At 34.0% G+C, this 20,946-nt stretch overlaps 1 protein-coding gene across 22 annotated transcripts in view; it reads right to left on the reverse strand.

Annotated features, from left to right (window-relative positions):
• Nucleotides 1–20,946, reverse strand: part of DGKB (diacylglycerol kinase beta) — a 786,786-nt gene that overhangs the window by 446,765 nt on the left and 319,075 nt on the right. For 11 of the 22 annotated variants that reach the window (XM_021102453.1, XM_021102437.1, XM_021102439.1 and 8 more), the window contains 2 exons: nt 9,581–9,616; nt 1,207–1,323 (listed from right to left, as the gene is read on the reverse strand). In XM_021102453.1, the coding sequence (XP_020958112.1) occupies nt 1,207–1,323; nt 9,581–9,616 (153 nt within the window). The remainder of the gene's footprint in view (nt 1–1,206; nt 1,324–9,580; nt 9,617–20,946) is intronic. The other 11 variants (XM_021102444.1, XM_021102447.1, XM_021102454.1 and 8 more) reach the window with 2 other exon arrangements.

The following is a 20,946-nucleotide window of genomic DNA, read 5'->3' on the forward strand; positions in this document are numbered from 1 at the left end:
AACAATTATTCTGTTTTTCTATGTATTTGTTCACAGGTGGATAGTCATCTCTATTTTCACATCTCTTGAATGTTAAGGAATTGCAGTTTCAATTACATTGGAGCATATGTACTAAGTGTAAACCTATGGTGTGAGCCATGACAAAGACGGAGTGCCTAACCACCTCTATTTGAAGTCCCCTAGGACTCGGGTTAATTAATGAGACTCATCCTAAGGTTATACATGATCTATTACTTCCTCTAATTAGAAATAATAATCCTGATCATTATGCTGGTTAGCTGGAAAGAAGTAAGATGAATGTGCTTAACTATGATTAATAGTCTTTAAATAGTGTAGATCTCTTCTGTCACTAAGTTATATGCAAACTGGGCTGCAACTCAATGCTTTTCCATGATATATATTTTTTAAAACTTGCAGAAGAAATTAAGCATTAGATATTAGATGAGAGAAACATACAGGAAGGGAAAAAAACAAAACAAAAATACCCCTAATCTGTAGTTGAAACAACTTACCTAGTTATTTTCGTATCTGACTGAGAAAGAGAGGCAAATAACAATAACGTATTCAATCTATAGGATGTGTCATAACACATATGGAAAGAAATCTTATTCTTGAGGTCAGAGACCCTAGGGGTAATGTAGAAATTTTTAAAGTACTAAAAACATGATTTTGAACAACCTTTGTTAACTTAAATGAGAAATATTCGTGAGGTATCAATTTTGACTTAAAACTTTGAATGATATGGGTAAATTATAATATTCTTTATTTTTATTATTTATTTAGAAAAAAATTCCACAGAGTTTATTTTATTCTTTTCCAAAAACATATTTTGAGTCAAAAGGACTCTTCAAGTAGATATAATAAAATATATGGAGAAAGTATTCTTGCAAATAAATGACACACACATATATATATATGAATAATAAATGTATTATATTTAGTAATACTTTGCAAAAACTTCAGATTGACAAAAGACCTCTTACCAGAGTTAAACTGGAGAAAATATCATAAATGATTAATTAGAACGTCATTCTGTCAATCAACTGTAAAACTGACATCTTAATAAATTAATAAAATTTTTCCTGAAATTGTCAACTGAACTAATCTGCACATTAACAAATGTGTTGATAGCTAGACATATGCCCCTCTGAGAGCAAATAAGTGACAAATATGAAAGCTACTAAAATTTGAAAAAAGAAATCATACCTGTAAGCCTTGTCCATCCACAGTAACAGAGTTGGCCCTTTGCATTTTATTCTTGTCAGTCACTTTGTTTACCTGCTGGGAACCACCCTTTTCCTTTTTCACTGTTGCTTGTCTTTCCTATAAGACAAAAAATCTTTTATAAAAATGTTGAATTGTTTTACTGCAAGGGGCAACATACAATTTCATGGCCACAAACTTGGGCCCAGATTCAAATTTGGGGTTTCTGGTGAATGACATGAAAGCTGATGCCTTCTACTGGCTTAAAATATATGACAGATACATGATCAAATATCAGTTAAAGAAAGGATGTTAAAGCAAATCAAACTGTATTATCCAGATGTGCCCAATTATGACTCTAGTAAAAGTTAATAAGGACCACTGAAGCGAATTATTTTCATAAACAATGGTACAGATAATAATATAGGATTATAATGTAAATGATATGGTACTGAGCATTAAAAATAATGCTTACAAATACATACAATATTGAAAATGAATACATGATGGGGCTTTCAGCTACCATTTTCTATTAAGAATGGCATAAACATAAAATGCACATTCTACCCCAGCTAATTGCTATGTTTGCCATAGTAGAAAAATTTTTTATAGTTGTCTTCTTCCTGTCACTGTTTCCTCTCCTCTCACTGTCTTTTCGACACTGCCCAATAAACTTTTATCAGCATTGGTTCACCGAATAAGCTTTTATCAAATCACCAATGATCTGCTCGTTTGCCTCACCTATTGGTCAATATTCATCTCAACTTTAAAGTATCATTAGACAGAAATGACATCTTCCCTTTAGAAAACTTGCCTCAGTTGGATTCCAGGACTTTTCTTTCACTTAACTCTCCTTGTACTTTACTAACTGCTTCCTCGGTCTCTATTGTTGGTCTCTCCTCCAGCTTTACAATCTATACACCTGACCTCTCCCCTTCCCTCTGTATACTGATTCCTTAGGTAACTTCATTTAAACCCAAGGCTTAACATTTCAATTTGGTAACAAAGATTTCCAAATTTATATTTCCTACTCAGATTTCTCCATAGAAACTTAATTCTTATTTACAAAGGCCCTTTTGTCTTTCTCCACATGAGTATCATTCTAGAATGAATGCATAGCAATTCTGAAATGTCCAAAACTATTTTTTTTAATTTACTGCCTACCCACCTTGAAAATAAATCCCAAACTGGATGATTATTCACCACATCCATTATCACATGGTTCAAGCCCCCATCATCTTATTTGCTTTAATTATTGTAACTATCACCTAACGGATCAACCAACTTCCATTTTTGTCTCCCTAAAGTCAATTCTCTATACCATAGCCACACTTAATCCTTTTTTACTCCATTCCAGCTATACCTACCTTGTATTTACTCCTTGATCACAACTATCCTGCTCTTAATATAGGCTCTTACAATCACTCTGCCCTCTGCTGGATAGCTCTTCTCTGTATATTTGTTGCGCTTGCTCCTGGTCAAATGTTAGACAGGCTTCTCTGTTTCTTTGTATTGTGAAAGTTTGTGTGTGTGTGTATGTGTGTGTGTGTGTGTGAGAGAGAGACTGTGTGTGTTTATGCTTTTAGTATTATGTATTATATATGGTATTTATACATTATATATAGTATGTATATATTATATACAGTATTATCTACCTAAAATTTGTTACAACTTGAAATGTTATCTATTTAATGCAGGTCTTCCTACACTTTAATCAAAGCTTGATCAAGAAAGAACTTTGTTTGCTTCATTGTTTTACATCAGATCCTAGGTCAGTGCATGACTACAGTCATTATAAATGAATGCAGAAATAAATGTCTTAACATTAAAAAAAATCAAAAATTTTAATGTGCCTGAATCACTGCATTGAGAAGACTCCTGGGGCATGTCTAAGCTTGGTGTGAAAACTGTCCTGCTCAATTAGTAATGTCTGCCATGTGTGCTTACATGCTCGAGTGCCACATATTTCCTATCACTTATTCAGATACATATTTCCCGGTTCCTATATTTACTTTTTTAGAGCATTTTTCAATTACTATAATTTAGGAAAATATTTTAAGTGGACTTAAAAGTAAAGCTCTTTTAAAATATATTAGGGCCAGATGGAACAGAAAACTTCTCAGATCAAAATAAACGCTAACATAATCCTTTTATAGTCTTTGCAATTTCATGGTGCAAAAACACTGAATATATTTTTTATGTGGCTGAAAATGGATGGTGTAATAGGAATCCTGAAATTCAAATACTTTGGAAAAGGATGTACTTTCATTTAAGCATAATTCTGCAGAGAAATATTGATATTAAAAAAAATCATTCTTTCTAAACATACAAATAACATTTTGTCCACAGATAGTTAAGAGCATAATGCATAAAATGAGCAAGTTATAAGATGAGGATTGGGGTCAGAAATCCAAAGTGGAATCTCATATCTGCTACTTAAATATTATTTAACCTTAGAGAATTTTTTCAAAATATGGTAACAATGTTCTATAAAAATCTCTCTATATATAATCATGTAACTTATGCATCTTACATTTTGCCATGCAGTCCAACAATTGTTATTTAGCATTTAATTTCTAAAAGTGTAGGTTATAAGAACTAAATACAGTTTAAGATGGTTAGTCACACAGGAATTCAGTATTTGTGCCCAGGCTATTTATAAATGTAATCCTGGAAATTTAAGACATGTGAATATATGTCTGTAATGAGTTAACAAGTGACTTATTAACATTATTTTATTCTTAGATATGCATATAGCTAGGGAAATTCCTGTGTGGTAAGGAACTTCCCTAGCTATATACAGCTATCAGCCAGCAAAGAGGCCTTAATTGAGTGGCTTCATGTCTCTCCAAGAAGTTACCCTTAGAGTAAATTGTGGAGTGGACTAAACTAGTGCTTTCTAGTAACAACTGTAAAACATATAAACATATTTTAAAATCCCAAATAGAGTTTTCAATGGATAAGATTTCACTTTCGAAATCCAGAATAATAATAAAGAGGTATGTAATTTAAAAAAAATCCTCAGTCAATCCATCTGTAGGTGAATTTTGTTATGTAATCTGGATAATACTGAAACATTTGTTTAAACATTCACACTCAGACACATCTAACACACATATACACACACACACACCAAGAAAATCCAGTGATTTCTTTGAGGAAAATATGCTTAGTAAGTAGAATTTGTAGAATTAATCAAAGCTGACAATATGAAAACAGGAGAGACTTGTAACCATTTAATTTTCCTATTTTTAATACTCATTTATTTTATGTTTATTTCCAAATTGTATGGAGGTCTCTCTGATCTCTTCACTGTATTTTACTTATGCAGCAGCATAAGCTAACAGGTGGGCAGTAAATACGTTTTTCCTGGTTCCACTATGAAAATCTTTCTTTCTTTCCTATTTTATATGGGGGGGACAGAAAAGGTGAGACAATTGCATCTTTGAAAAACCTGTCATCCACAAATGTTTCACTGGCTTGTTTTGGGGTTAATTCACTCTGACTGGCAGAGTTCTAGGATGATATTTAAGAGACTTACTTCTAATGCTGAAGTTACTGGAAAGTCTCAAGAGGAGCTTACCAGCATTATTTTGTGTCATTATTCAGGAAAAAAATGCTCTCTGGTAATAGGGGGCAGTGCTTATCACTTCACCTTCAGTTATCTTTTTTTTTTTTTTAAGTTTTTGGACTCTAAAATCACAAAATAAATTACTTTGTTATAATTAAGGCAAATTTTGTTCCGCCAGATAAATTATCGCAGATATAAAAGGAGTTGGAAAATTATTGCTTTAATCAATAGAAATTATTCAAACACTAAAAAGAGCTGCTCTAACCAAAAAAAAAAGAAAGAAAATAGAACTACAGATTATAAAATACAGTTATTGATATTTCAGCATTTTTCAAATATCAAACGTTTGTGTTTGCTACACAGACATTTGAAATACAGAATTCAATGTTTTGTGATCCTTAAACTCTAGAAGTAGCAGCAGATCTTAACTGAGGAATATATTGTATTAGAATTCCAAAAGAATAATCATCACAATAAACAGAAGAAAAGCTAAAAACACCTTTCGCAGAAAACAGAAAGATGAAATAAATGAAATAAAAAGATGTCACTTTAAATACGTGCTCTAAAAAACATCTTTTTCTATAGCATGCTGATTCTCAGAGGTAGGGTATTTGTAAGTTGCAGAAAACTGCTTTCACAAAAGGGATGTTTACCACAATACTTAAGCCTGCTGTTATCGATCATTCAGAAATGACAAGCAGCAAGTGATGATTACCTCAAGCACAGGGTTTTCTTCTTTTTGTCCAATCTCAGCATGAGAGACAGGCAGCAGCAAAGCACCTCGACTGGTACAAAGCCACAGAGGGTAGGGGTGGGGGTGCCTGACTGCCAACAGCATCCTTTATTGGAATCCTGGAACTTGCTTTCTCTGCCACAGCACCACTTGCCTGAATGGAGACTTAGCCTGTTCTGACACTGGAGCAAGGCCACAAGAATTTCCCAGAAGCTCTAGAATTTTAACCCAAGGAACACATGGATATTCATAATTTAAAAGATCTCCCTGAAGCAGAAGTGATACCATGTTCATCAAGGCTTACTCAGGTTATGAGCGCCAAGAAACCAACCTAATGACAGCTGCAAAGCTGCACCTTTGGTTATTATAGCCTTATTGTGGGATTTGAACATTTTCCTGCCAAGAGAAACTAGCTAATTTCAAAAAAATGCAAAGGCTCTAAATCTACTGGAAATCCCTAGAAGTTGCAGCAAAACATGGCTTAATAGCAAAGTAGTCTTTATTTTAAAAAATTACACAGTTTTAAATATAGATATAAATGATGTAAATATTGTCATTCCTTTTTAATTAGTTAAATGAGTACTTAATAAAAAAATTACTTTGAGCAGAGGCAAAAATACGGGTTTGGAAGCAGAATTCTAGCTTTGTCTCTTATGCACTGCATAGACGTGGGCAAGTTACTTACTATTGCTAAGCCAGCGATTTGATTCATCTCTAAAATGGGAAGTTTCATTTGATGACAAATTGAGGAAACGGAGATGGAGGTAATAGCATAAATTAGGTACTCAAGTTTTAAAATATAAAATATAATACTGCTATATTTTATCACAAAATTTAACACAGGGACACTGCTTAGATTGCAGTAAAGATATGTTGTGCAGAAGTACTTTATTTACTTTATTGCAATTTATTTCTCCACTAAGTTACCATAACTTGGAGTAATTGTTGTGATGATCTGGGCAGTTTTTTGCAGGAGGATAGAAGACACCAAATTAGACAGAACTAATCCTGGTCTCATACCTGCAGGGTGCCCTCAATCAACTTAGCCTAAATGTACAATTTATAACTTGCTCCACCAGTCCTGGTTTTCATGCATCACACAGAATGTGCATATTCTCTCCTAGGATAATTTCATAGCAGGTGTGAACCACTCAGGATTTCTGTTCAATAAATCTTTACTGAAATAATGAAATTTAGGAATGGGCCATTTAAAAATGGTACTATTTAACAACTGTGCCATTAGAAAATTATGTGCGTGTGTATGGACCTCATCTTCACTCTCCATTCCCTCCGTTAACCATGATAACTGATGGCCACAACAAGCCAAAGGGTAAAAGCCAAGAGGCAGTTCTCTAGTATGTTCATACTCCTCATCTCTTTTTCTAAGTTAAATGCTTAACCTCATGATTTCTATGCAGTCCTCAATTTGTATATGCAAGTTCTAAGTAGAATCTTATTTTTGGACAGTGTGATTGAATTATCACTCAAACCACTGAGTTGTGTATGTAAATGAGTAGTTGCCATGAAAAATTACTTGCATCATTTGGAGGCACAATAACACAAGATATGTGTCTGTGCATGTGAGTATGTGTGTATGTGTGTGTGTACATGCATGTGTACACATGTACACAGGCAGGAAGACTGGGCAAGTTGGGTTGGACACAATGATTGTAAAAGCTTTGAAAATTAATAATAGAAGTTGAGAGTTTTTACACTCAAATTACATCATAGATATGACTGAGTTTTTCTTATACTTTAAAACAATTAATATGAATTATTTTCATTAATAAATATCTTTTCACAAAATAAGGAATGCTTTTGTTATACATTAAAGTGACTGATATTAAAACTTATCATGGGTGATAAGGCTGTGATATATGCATGAAAGGGTAATGTAGATAGTAAAAGCCTTTGACTCCATGTCAAAAGTGTGGCCAAAGAATATATATTTGCACATTTTTGCCTTTTTTTTTTTTGTATTTTCTAGGGCAGCACCCATGGCATATGGAGATTCCCAGGCTAGGGATCTAATTGGAGCTGTAGCCGCCGGCCTATGCCAGAGCCACAGCAACATGGGATCAGAGCCACGTCTGCGACCTACACCACAGCTCACGGCAATGCCAGATCCTTAACCCACTGAGCGAGGCCAGGGATGGAACCCGAAACCTCATGGTTCCTAGTCGGATTTATTAACCACTGAGCCACGACAGGAACTCCCTATACTTGCACATTTAAATAAAACGGTTAAGGTATATATACATATTTCTATAATTTGGCCCACATACCTTTAACCACATTTTCAATTAACCAACAAGCAATTGTTCTTGATGGTGGAACATACAGTTTCTTGTGTGTGTGTATACATGTGTATTTACATACTCATCCATGTATATACCTATACATGGGCCTAAAGAAATTATTGGAGCAAGATAGTTGGAAAAAACCTTATGCAACAATTTCAGATATAGTGGAAAGTTTAAGTTAATATAAATTAATATATATTGACCCAAAAAGTATAGGAAGATGTTTAAAACTATTGATAGCAGAAAAAATGGTTCGTAATATATGAAAAAAAGAGCATGTTCTGAAAATAGCATATTTTTACTGAATCTAAACTTATATAAGTTATGTAACAGAATATGGGACAACCATTTGAGATTAACAAGGCTAAAGAAAAAACTTTAAGTCTCAGATATTGTGCCTATCATCATTTGATGAGATATGATATGGGCAAAAATAAACTCAAGGATCTTAACATAGGAAGTTAATTCTCGGAGTTCCTGTCATGGCTCAGTGGTCAACGAATCCCATTAGGAACCATGAGGTTGCAGGTTCGATCCCTGGCCTGGCTCAGTGGATTAAGGATCTGGCATTGCCGTGAGCTGTGGTGCAGGTCGCAGACGCGGCAGCCCACATTGCTGTGGCTGTGGTGTAGGCTGGTGGCTACAGCTCTGATAGGACCCCTAGCCTGGGAACATCCATATGCCGTGAGTGCAGCCCTAGAAAAGACAAAAAAAAAAAAAAGTTAATTCTCTGATACAAATAGTATAAGTAATAAACTTTCATAATTGCTTTGTCACTAAGTGTGTAATTTAACATCTCTATAATAATTATAATAATAATAGTATCAACTGATATAAATATAAAAACAGTTTAATTTCTCTTTTAGAGTAGAAACATTCTACTTTAAGGATAGCTCTTAGTATATTATTAAATATATCTTTGGTTACAAAATGAAATTTTAATGAGGCTGTCTACACTGATTAGAAAATATTTTAAAGGAAGAGAGAGACATTATCACATTTTTGTGTAATTATATTATTCTCTAAAAAATTCATATTCTTATATAGTGTTCATATAATATTTTGTAAGCAAAGAGATTAAATTATAATTTTGAAGGAAGCAATGCCATTTGAGCATATCTTTAGCAATAACAACAACTAAATTGGATATTGCCACAGAACAATGTGGAGGCTTTGCTTTATTAATTCAAAGGTAAACTTAACACTTAACTGAAAATAAATGTTGCAGGATTGCGTCCATTTATTTTCAAAATAAAAGTTATTTTTCTGGTGACTGTACTTTATTGCAATGACTTTCTATGCAATGTCATTTGCTTTGTGATTAATTTAGATGTACTTTCTAAAAATAGAGATGGCTACTTCAAAGTGAGCAACAATTTATCCATTTACTATCACTGAAAGCTACATTTTAGTGGCTTAGAGGAGTGAACTGCTTGAAAGGTTTTCTGCAAGATTTGAATGTGACAAATAGGAATGGTGCCATTGTTATACACTGGTCAAAACTCTGCAACGTAACCTTTATTTGTTCCTGTATACTTTATGCCATATAACTTTTTTCCATAACGCTTGTCACAAATGTAGATTGGAAAGGCTTCAAGTCTCTCCCATCATGAAGATATAAAGATCCCAATTTCAATGATCAAAATATGATAAAAAATAAGACATACGAATTAGTACACCACGGATACAGCCCAAAATGTTCTTTATAACAAAACAAGATGTGTAATGACCTATAATTGCAGGTGTGAAAACCTTTTTTTGCTTACGCACCTCAGGTACTGAAACTCCTAAAGTGGGCAGAGTCTGCTGAAAAAGAGAAGTTCATATTAAAGCTGAAAACAAAACTCAAGCTGAAAACAAAATTCAAACTGAAAACAAATACGAATGAAGGTTCTTATATCACTACATATCTGTGAAATAAATGAATACTTTGCAAATGCATTTCCCTGTCATAATGTTTCTACTTACTTTCATTCATAAACCAAAATCTTTTCATAAAATAAGGAACACGCTAATGCAGAGGGGATTAGGTTGTGGAACAACATATCCAAAATACAATTTTATATGCTTAAAGTAGACTAATCTTTGGCCAGCTTCAGAGACCTCTCTACAATAACAATGATGTATTACATTCTTTCATACTTTGGTAGGAGAACTCATCTCCAAATTCCATTATCCTTCATAAACCATTTATACCAATTTTTTAAGTTGCCCCTTTACCCAGACCACTATTTCACTTTCCAGTTCAATTCTCAATCTTTTCTAAAAATACTCAGAGTCTTTTTTTTCCTTCCTTTTCTTTTTAGGGCTGCTCCTATGGCATATGGAAGTTCCCAGGTTAGGGGTCAAATCAGAGCTGTAGCCTCCAGTCTATGCCACAGCCATAGCAACAATGGATCCAAGCTCCATCTGCAACCTACACTACAGCTTGTGACAATGAGGGATCCTTGACCTACTGAGGGAGACCTGGGATCAAGCCTGCATCCTCATGGACACTGTGTCGGGTTATTAACCTGCTAGGCCACAACGAGAATTCCCTAAAAATACTCAGTGTCTTTTTGATGTAGATATAGCTTATAGTGTTGATTTTTTTGTGTGTGATACTCTGGAAATGAAAAAAAAATCCATTAATATCAGTAAATAATTAATAAGTAGCAAAATTTTACTTGAGAGGAATATTTTAAAGATTACATTAAATACACTAAAATTGGCCTTCATGACAGTTTATCTTCAATCACCCAGCACTCTTTCTTTACTGAATCACATTGGGAAAGTTTTTTTCTGGCGAGAAACAGAATAAAAAAGTTACTAAATTCCAAAAGCCTGTGTTCTATAGTCCTTTACAATATAAAACACAGATTTGGAAGAATACTTGATAAACCACACTCATATACTAGATAAAGATTTTCCGATTTTCCTTGGTTGGGGGTTGGGGAGAGTCAGAAAGATGGATGGGAAACTAGGAGTTCTGAGACACTTCTTGTGTCTCTGGAAAGAAGGGAATGGTAAGTATATTTCAATTTCCTCTCCTGGACAAAGCCATGTGACGGGGACTCTGGATGGGTCTCCAAGACGGGTCTGCAAGATCTGCATAGATATTAGGTTACTGCTTTACCCAGTAGAACTCCAGGAAGGGAGCAAAACCCAAAAGAATAAAGAGCTACATGTGGGGTGATGTGGCTCAGAAGGCTTCATGGCTGCTCCTATAGAGATGGACTAGAAGGATCCAAAGTACTCAAATGTGGAACAGAAGGAAAAGTCTGGGGCAGCCCTAGAGAAAGTTAAAGTGTCCAGGAATGCAACTCTCTTTAAAAGATGTTTCCATAATATAAGTAAAAAATCAGCAGTAGCAGATTTTTAGTCAAAATAAGTCATGAAGTCGAGGAAGAATAACTGGGGTCAACTATCCCATTAACAGGAGAACCCTATGGGAGTCATTGCTGCTGTTTGCCAGATGCATTGACAATAGGTTTAGAGAACGTTCATTGAAATCTTCTGATGTCTTGACTTCTGAGTCCAAGTTAGTCTATATAACATCTTCTATCTTGGGAAGAGTCTGTCTTCACTGTGCATATGTCTATACAGAGCAAGGCAATGGAAAGCCAAGAAAAAAACTATAGTTATCAAATGGTTCAAAATAACAACCAAGTGCAATGCAAGGATTTCAAACATTTCCTGTGTACGCCAAAATTAAAAAAAAAAAGAACTATAAAGGACATTTTGACATACTAAAGGGCATGTGAAAATAGATAGGATAATTACTAATATTACGGAGTTGCTAATATTTTCGGTCGCAGTAAGAGTATTATAATAGTATAGACCATTGTTCTTATCGTAGAGCATGCCTAATGAAGTATTTAGACATGTGGCATCATACTACCTGTGATTTACTTTCATACGGTCGAACATAATAAAATATATATGTGTATATACATACATATATATGAAGAATGATTGAAATGTAATAATTATTGGAATCACTATATTATATTTGAGAATTATTGCAATAAAATTTTGGACAAATAAACTGACCTCTCTTTCTACCTTTTTACTAGATCCTCTAATTCCTAAAAGAGTGTAAAATGTTTCTAAAAAGAAATTAAATATATATGTGTGTATATACTTATAATCGCAGTGGAAACATAAAGTTTCTAAAAGTTTGGTCAAGACATCATGGGGATGGGAGGGAAGGACATAATGAACACTATTTTTATGGAGTCTCAGAGTTCTACTCTCAAATAAGATAAGGAAATATAGGTAAGTATCTAGGTTGCTGGGGAGAGAAGCAAAGAGAGACTGAGAGGGACCATTTGAAAATAAACAATAAAAGGGGATTCCTTAAAAAATAATGTTTCAGATGAGGCAAAAGCTTATATAGGTATTATATAAAGGTAGTAGCCTTTTCCAAATCTGTTCATTTTGAGTTAGTTTCTAATAATGGAGAACACACTCTCAGGGATTTCAAGCGCAAAAATCTATAGGTGACAAGAAGGTAACATAAATGCCAGAAGACTGTCCCCAATGTCACAAGCCTGTGCCAAGCTGCATAATAAAAATTCAATTTGAAGGCATTCTCCCCAAAAATACTATGGATGTATTTTGCTACCCCTTCTATAGAGAGTTGGTAATTTATAGATATTCATGTTTGCAGGCTTTGTCCTTCTCATTGTGGTGGGGATATGAGTTCTCTACTGAGAGTGAGTTAAGTTTGGCAGAGACGTAGTGAAATGAGGAAAGTAAGGAAAGAGGAAAGATTTTGTCACTATTCTTTGAGAAGGGGAAAACAGGTGACTAAAGACGAGTAACAGGACCAAATGAAATTAAAGACTCAGCTGCAGTTAAGAAGTAATAAACATGTAAAAAAGAAAGCCACCAGCTCTGAGAATTTCTCCAGTAAGGTTCAGCCATTTGAGAGCAACACTAGAAATTCACTCCAAGAATAAAGGTGATGAAAACAACACACATATGAGCTCACGTTCAATCGAGATGTGTAAGGAACAAGTGTACATTAAACTAACATGCTCATCAGTAGCTTAAACCTGAGATACAGTAAGAAAACCATGGCATCTGGGTAAAAGAAAAAGAAGCAACTTGTTAGAAAACAAATTAGATATACTTGTTTTTAAATCTTGTATGTAATTATAAAATATCAAGGATGAGAGAATAACTGTTGTAGTTTTTGAAAATTATCATGAGTTTGTAATCCTAAATGTAATGTATTTTTAATCAGAATTAATACAGGAACTGAAGTTTTTTATTTAATCAAATTTGAGGTGTGACTACAGAGGAATGTGATTGATTTTATTTAATCAGAATCATTTTAATATTAAATAGAATACACAGTAGAGATAATTAGTTTAAAAGATGCATTTGCCTTCAGGGTACTTATTAAGTTTAACCTAATGTCGAGAATTTTTAAAAATCCTATTATTCTTGAGATATCTCTTGTCTTTATATTTTCTAACATGTAATCATTTTAAATTGACAATTTAATCCAAAATGTCAGAGGACAAAGAAAAAAATCTTTGGTGGAGAGATTTTTGGAGATTTAATTTAGTTAAAAATACAATAAGAGCATAAGCACTTGCATTAAATGGGCCATTAGTTATATCAAGATAAAGTAAAATTAACAGAATTATACTTATACCTATATAAGAAGGTTAATTTTTGTTTGTTTGTGTTTTAGGGCTGCATCTGTGGCATATGGAAGTTCCCAGGCCAGGGGTCGAATCGGAGCGATAGCTGACAATCTGTGCCACAGCCAAAGCAACACCAAATCTGAGCCAGGTCTCCCAAAACTACACCACAGCTCACAGCAATGCTGGATCCTTAACCCATTGAGTGAGGCCAGGGATTGAACCCATGTCCTCATGGGTACTAGTCAGATTCATAACTGTTGAGCCACCACGAGAACTCGGTATTTTTTTAAATTGCTTTCATGTTTATAGTATCTCATACTAATCCTGCTAGTAAAATGAGATACCCCGTTTTTCATATTGGAAAGCCGAGAATCAGAAAGTTTAGATGACTAGTTGAGAAAATAAAATTAGTGACAGAATCCAAATATACTGTTCCCCTATTCAGGCTTCACTTATTAAAACGACAGCAAGTTCAACAAGAATTTTTTTAAGGTGTTTTTTTTTTTTTTTTTTTTTTTGCCATGTCTCTAGTTTTTAAGTGATTTGGAAATCAAATTAGTTTAAAATCTTGATGAACACGGCCAAAAATTTAGAAACCACATGCTACCTCTGTTCTGACTGAGAGAACAGGCTTCTACATCAGTATGGATGGATTTAATACAATAACTTCCAGTACTATGGTAAACAAAGTGGCCAAATAAAACTATTTTATTTTTTTCTCTTTTGGCCGCTCCATTCCCAGGGTAGTTGTGACTTAGGCCACAGCTGCAGCAGCTCTGGATCCTTAACCCACTGTGCTGGGCCAAGGATCAAACCTGTGTCCCAGTGCTCCCAAGACACTGCTGATCCCATTGCACCACAGTGGGAACTCCTAAAACTCTTTTAAATAGCTTGCTTTCCTTATATATAATGGATATTTCTGGCATCAAAAAACATGAGACAGGAAATCAGGGTTGGGAAAAGAACAACTGCCTTCCTAAAACAATGTACTGCCTCAGCCTAAGAGAAGAAGCTCTGCTCTTCTCACACATGATAACAGAATGCATCAAGGGCATTTCCATGTGCAGAAACTTAACACATATTTAGTCTCCATGAATCTTATTTTCACATTGAGACTTCATAATTTCTTTAAACTTCTTATGACTTTGTAGGCCTTAAGGATGTGTGCATACTGACACACCTAAACACAAGATAAATTTTAAGAGGAAATGGATCAAAAATGTTGTTTATACTACTGTTGTATTTACTAATACAACACTGTATTATTAAATAATACATTTAATATTATTAAATGGTATGTATGTCCAATGAGAATCCTAAATTGTTTTTCTTTTCCACTGGCACTTGGAATATCTAGTGAAAGTGTGACTATCCAAAATAAAATATTTTAGAAGATACACATATTGTAATCCTATCTAGCATCCTTTGCCTAACTACTTTCAAAGTTTGGCTGAAGCTTGCACCAACATGAATTTAAAGGTAAGAATGTTTTAACTGAGATGATTTCACTATTTCTATAACCACTACAAAAACATTCTAGTCCTTACTCTTGAACACATGATCATTTGTGCGTCTTTGCAGAGTTTTGCTCAGGAGACAAGGAAGAGAAGGAGTGTGATACTCCCTCAATATTCAAGTCTGTGTCCAGAACGAGAGCTCTCTGAAACTTCAGGGAAAGTATACCTAGTACAGTGGACACTGAGAAACCTTGATGCTGCCAAATGTTTGATATAAATATTAAAAATGTATTTTTATAGTGACATTCAAATTATTTCAAACACAAATGTCTTCATATAAAACAAATAAGCAAGCATATCCTTATTGCCTTGCCTATTTAATTAGCTAGTTAAATAAAACCATTAGAAATGTTATCCTACCAGGTTAGGTCTCATACAATTGTCAGAAGCCAATATAGCTAAGGAAGTGTTCTTTGTTTCCTTCTGGCTGTAATCCATAATAAATATCTGTGTTATTTACACACTTGTAAAACAATTTCACAAAGAAGACCATGTGGGTTGTGTGCCCCCCCATCTATTACTCTCTTCTCTCTTCAGTTCTGTTCCCCGCTATGCTACCCCATTGCTTTCCTTCCCATTCCTTTTTTGAAAGGCTAGTCTAGATCCTAAATTTATTTTCATGCCTCATCAATTATGGGGACCAGCAGCATGAACATAAAAGATAGGTTTAGAACATGGGATTCAGGGTAAGGCAGGTTATTGCATCTGACAGGTGCATGTTGGGTGATTTTTAGGTATTAATCTCTCTATGTTTCACTTCCCTCAAATGTAGAGAGAATATCATAATTATCTCTACCTTTAGGATTAAAAGGATGGCCAATAAATTGAAGTTCTCAATAAACAGTAACTGTTTTATTAACCTTAGAACCCAAATGCTTCCACTGCTTGCTTAGGACCCAGCAAAAAATACTGACTGCACTTTCTTTTATCTGAAAACATTTTTATTACTAATAGGGACATGGGATCCAACAGACTGATCTTTTATTCAAAATATCTATGTGAAGGCTATTAGAAGAGAGAATAAGAGAGAGGCAGAAAAGGAGAGAAAGAGATCAAAGAGAGAAGGTAATGAAAAAAACAGGACAGAGCTGAGAAGAAGAGGGTGGAAGAAGCCTGTCTCAATCTTAGATACTATTTCTTCCAAAATCTGAGAAAAGAAAACAATGACACTAAGTAAAGAAAGGATGGCAGCTGATATTTAGACCATGGCTTTAGCTTTTCGTTTTATGTATTACAAACTTAATAGCAGATTCAAACATCTCCAAAACATATTTCAAAATGAAACACACATGCTGTTATTGATTTTTCCAGATTAATTTTTAACTTTCTTACTTTACAAATAATTAATAATTACCTATTTATGGGTATGTGTATGTATGTATACTTATGTTGTGAATTTTGGGGAGAGGAGTCTGAATGCAGCTGGTGGCTTACAATTAAAAAAGAACCCAAATAAAATAGGTTAATACATACTGAATTTTACATTGATAAAATTAATCAATAACACTTCTTGCTACACCTATTTTGTCTCTCAACAGATACACAAACCAGTTCTAGAAATGAACCATCGTATCATTAGTGTACTGCTACTTTCTAAAATACAGATAAATCACTTAAGATAATGAAAAAATATTGATAATAAATTCGAAATTAGAGCATTAAGCTGCTAAGTTTCCTTGTCATCAATCATAGAAAAGACCCTGGATTAGAAAACAAGTAAGTTATAATGAAATTTGTTCTCATCCTTTGCTCCTCTAAATATCCACTGATCTCACACCAAAGCATTTTCTAACCAGGTTAAAGTCCAATTCTATATTCACATTAGGCTTAGATTCAATTGAGTTAAAATTTTACACTGAATGCCAGTCAACCTTATCATGAACTTTCATTATGTGCATGTAATTAATTGGGTCCAACGAACAATATCAGTACTGAGTTATAGACTCTTTTCTCCCGACCATATAATTAGAATATAATTACCCACAGGATATCAGAATGATGCAAAACCTTTCCTCTAAATGCACCCTCATTAGGAAACAAGTCTCAATGTACATTTATTCAATCAGTGTGAATTAATTAAAATGTTACTGAAATAAAAGAGGGCAGCAATAAAGAGTATCTGATATCTATTAAGAGACTATCACTTGAGATCTGCATGCACAGTTTATATTTAATCCCATTTGGCTCAAGTAGGAACTTTGCCATGTAATGCTACATATATCCAGTAGGTTAGGAAATCTGAGTAAATGAATGAATCGCTTTGTGCCATTTTTTTTTTTTTTTGAAAAAAGCATAATGCAAAACGCATACAAACATCTTAAAGCATCTGGGCAAAATTACAGAGGCTTTCATTATTCCATAATGAATCCACAAATTTATTAGCATCACATGGAATATACTTGGTGGACAAAAATCTTATATTTTTTTGGCATGAAGAGGTGCCCAGGCCAGGAATCGAACCTGTGCCATAGCAGCAACCTTAGCCACTGCAGTGACAATGCCAGATCCTTAACCCACCGAGCCACAAGGGACATCCCAGAAATTATTTTTAACTTGAAGTACTGAAGCAATTAGTGTTCATCTCATACCTGTTATTACAAGTCTGACATACTTGTTTTTATTTGGCTTAAGTCATGATGGTTGGAAAAGCCTAGACTTACCAAAACATTAACTTTTTTTTTTTTTTTTTTTTGTCTTTTTGCCTTTTCTAGGGCCGTTCCTGCCGCATGTGGAGGTTCCCAGGCTAGGGGTCTAATCAGAGCTGTAGCCGCTGGCCTACTACACCAGAGCCACAGCAACAAGGGATCTGAGCCGCGTCTGCGACCCACACCACAGCTCACGGCAACGCCAGATCCTTAACCCACTGAGTGAGGCCAGGGATCGAACCCGCAACCTCATGGCTCCTAGTCGGATTCGTTAACCACTGAGCCACAATGGGAACTCCATAACTATTTTTTAAAATAGAGAAAATAGCCTCAATTACTTAAGCTAGATCGAGTTATTTCAACAGCATATTTTGTTTAAGCAGAAGATGCCAATGCATCTAAGAATATATTCTTCCTAAGAGTATGCATAATATTATCCTATACATTCAGATTATATAAAACATGGAAAAATAATGCATGTAAAGAAACCATAGGACCTATGATTCATGTCCCACAAGCAGCTGCTGATTGACATAAAATTATTCTTCCTAAAAGCCATTTAACTTGGTTTCTTTAATATCTGGCATATTGTCATATGTAACAAAATTTTATTAAATTAGTAAATAAATAATCATACAAAGGAATACTCAGCATTATTGAAGAACAATATCAAAAACACTAACAAAAATTTTTAAAGCTACATAGCATCTATGTATAATATGATATACAGAAAATTTCTACATTTTATTATTGCATAAATTTTCAGATATCTTTAAGCTTTAGAGGTAGGATTTAAAATTCTGTTCTGGTAATCAAAATTTGGTATTCATAGTTAAAAATAAATATGTAGTGAAATTTATACTGGAAATTCTGAATGAGCTCTAAAATAAATTAAGCCATCAACAAATTGTTCTTTTTCATATGCTATTTAGAAGCAAATCCCAACCAATTTGTAAATTATTGCTTGTTTTTTTTTAAGTAATGTTCTCTATAAAATTATATATTCTTAAATGTTCTGAATGAATGTTATATTTATAAACTAGTATAAGCTTTCTTTCAAATATTTGATTGTTCTTGGGAGAGACTAAAAACTGAAAGAAATAATGTACCCATTCTTGCTAAGAAGGTAGATTATCACACATAGATTTGCTTTATTTTGAACATAAATTTATTTTTAGAACTTCAGTAACAAAAACATAGAATAGTTACTTGCTGAAAATGCTGCAATTAATTTGAGTAACATTAACTAAAATACCAACTTTACTAAAAGTAATCTCCACAAAAAGAACAAAAAATTTCTAATATAAGATGAGCAGTTTTAAAATCGCATTTTGTAGTAAGCATCAATTTTCATTTTCTGAGAATTAAGAGAGTATTTATAATATTTCACATGGACTACTATATTATGTAAGCTATGCTTAAAAAAATCTGATTTTAAATATAATTTAATAGCCAGAGGAATATGTCTATTATGCTCAGAATTTTTGAACTGTTCGTTTAAACTCCCTACCTGCAATATCATTTTACTTTAAATATTAGGCATTTCACAGTACCATCTATTGGATACTTTAATAACTACAACAAAATAACAATAACAGGCTTTTAAAAATGTAATAATTATAAAATACTCCAAGTGCCACTCTAGAAATGACATACAGTGCTAATTTGACATTCAGTAATACTATCTCATCATCACACAATTTATTTAAAGATGATTCAATTATAACTGTGAAATTCAATTATCATGTGTTACCAATGATTTTTTTAAAATAAGCCTTCCTGTCTCTTGCATATCATTTTGATTCGTATTTAATATTTATGTCACATTTGATGTATTTTCTTTAATATTTGTATTTAATATTTATGTCACATTTGACTCAGGAAAAAGAGTGATGGTTAATGGGAATGAAGAGTTGGGAGTGTTATTCATTACCTCAGTAAATATTTGTTAAGCATCTACTACATCTCAAATTAAATTAGCTGCTGAAGTAAAGAGATAAACTCTTAGTGTGAGGATAGGAATGGCAGTGGTACTATTCAAAGAGCATAGGGAAGAGCTTAACAAAAAACAGGTTGACTTCAGTTCCTAGCATGCTGGCTTGGAGGCCTCTGTGAATACTCAAGAGGCAATTTCCAACATGAAACTGAGTACTAGAGTCTAGTGAAAGTAAGGGAGAACAAGCTTACATAGATATATTTAAAAGTGGTAGCTATAGCCATGAAATTGGATGAGATAAATTATATACAGTATAATAACATGAGAATATAATTAAAAATGGAAACTACACAGATTTAAAAATAGAAAGAGGGAGTTCCCATTGTGGCTTGGCTATAAGAAACACTACTAGTATCCACGAGGATGCAAGTTCGATCCCTGACCTCGCTCAGTGGGTTAAGAACCCAGCATTGCTAAGAGTGGGGGTGTAGGTCACAGACGCGGCTCGGATCCTGTGTTGCTTGGCTGTGGTGTAGCCTGGCAGCTGCAGCTCTGATTCGACTCCTACCCTGGGAACCTCCATATGCCAAACACTAAAAAGACTAAAAAAAAAAAAAAAAAAAAAAAAAAAAAAAGATGACTAGGAATTTAGTAACATGGATAGTATAGCTAGAGAGTGAGAAGAAAAACCAGTAGAAATGTCTCAAATAAGTATTATAGAGCATGAGAACAAAGTGTTTCAAATACTGTCAAATGCTGCAGGGAATTAAAAAAAAAAACATCCTTGGAAAGGGTGTGTAGTAGGGCATCTACCTCTAACTGCTCAGACTGTGGACAGCTGAGAACTCTCAGCTGTCCCGTTTTCTGTAGAATTACCCTTTGCTCACAGGAGCAGGCTTTCCAGGGAGCACCTTCTACCTTGGAGGAGGCAACAGCCAGTGAATGACTGATACAGATTACAAAATACCAGCCCTCCCCCCACCCCTTTAATTTAAGAACAATCCTATGGTATGCTTTTGTCCCATAGTGCCAAGGTTCAGCCAAGGCTTAAACTTGTCCTAAGACTATTCTTTAATGAAAGCTTGACTCTTCCCTCTCCTGCTTCTTCCCTCCCTTAAATATTCTTTTAAAATAAATATCCCTCTTTCTATACATCACACAGAGTTAAATCCCTGATTTATAGTTCATGTTCTTCTCCTTGGGAATCCAACTAAAAAGAATGACATTGGATTTAGGATGGATGGCCAGAGTAGTTTTAGCTTCATTTTATAGTCAGAAATTAAAATAATGTAGATTGAGGAGGAAGGAGGAAACTTGACACAATGAGTTTATCTTAACACTGGCATGTACTTATGGTCACATTAAGAGGCAAAGACCACATCCATATACAAATGTGGAA

Source organism: Sus scrofa, chromosome 9, assembly GCF_000003025.6.
Source record: "Sus scrofa isolate TJ Tabasco breed Duroc chromosome 9, Sscrofa11.1, whole genome shotgun sequence".
NCBI classification, from domain to species: Eukaryota; Metazoa; Chordata; class Mammalia; order Artiodactyla; family Suidae; genus Sus; species Sus scrofa.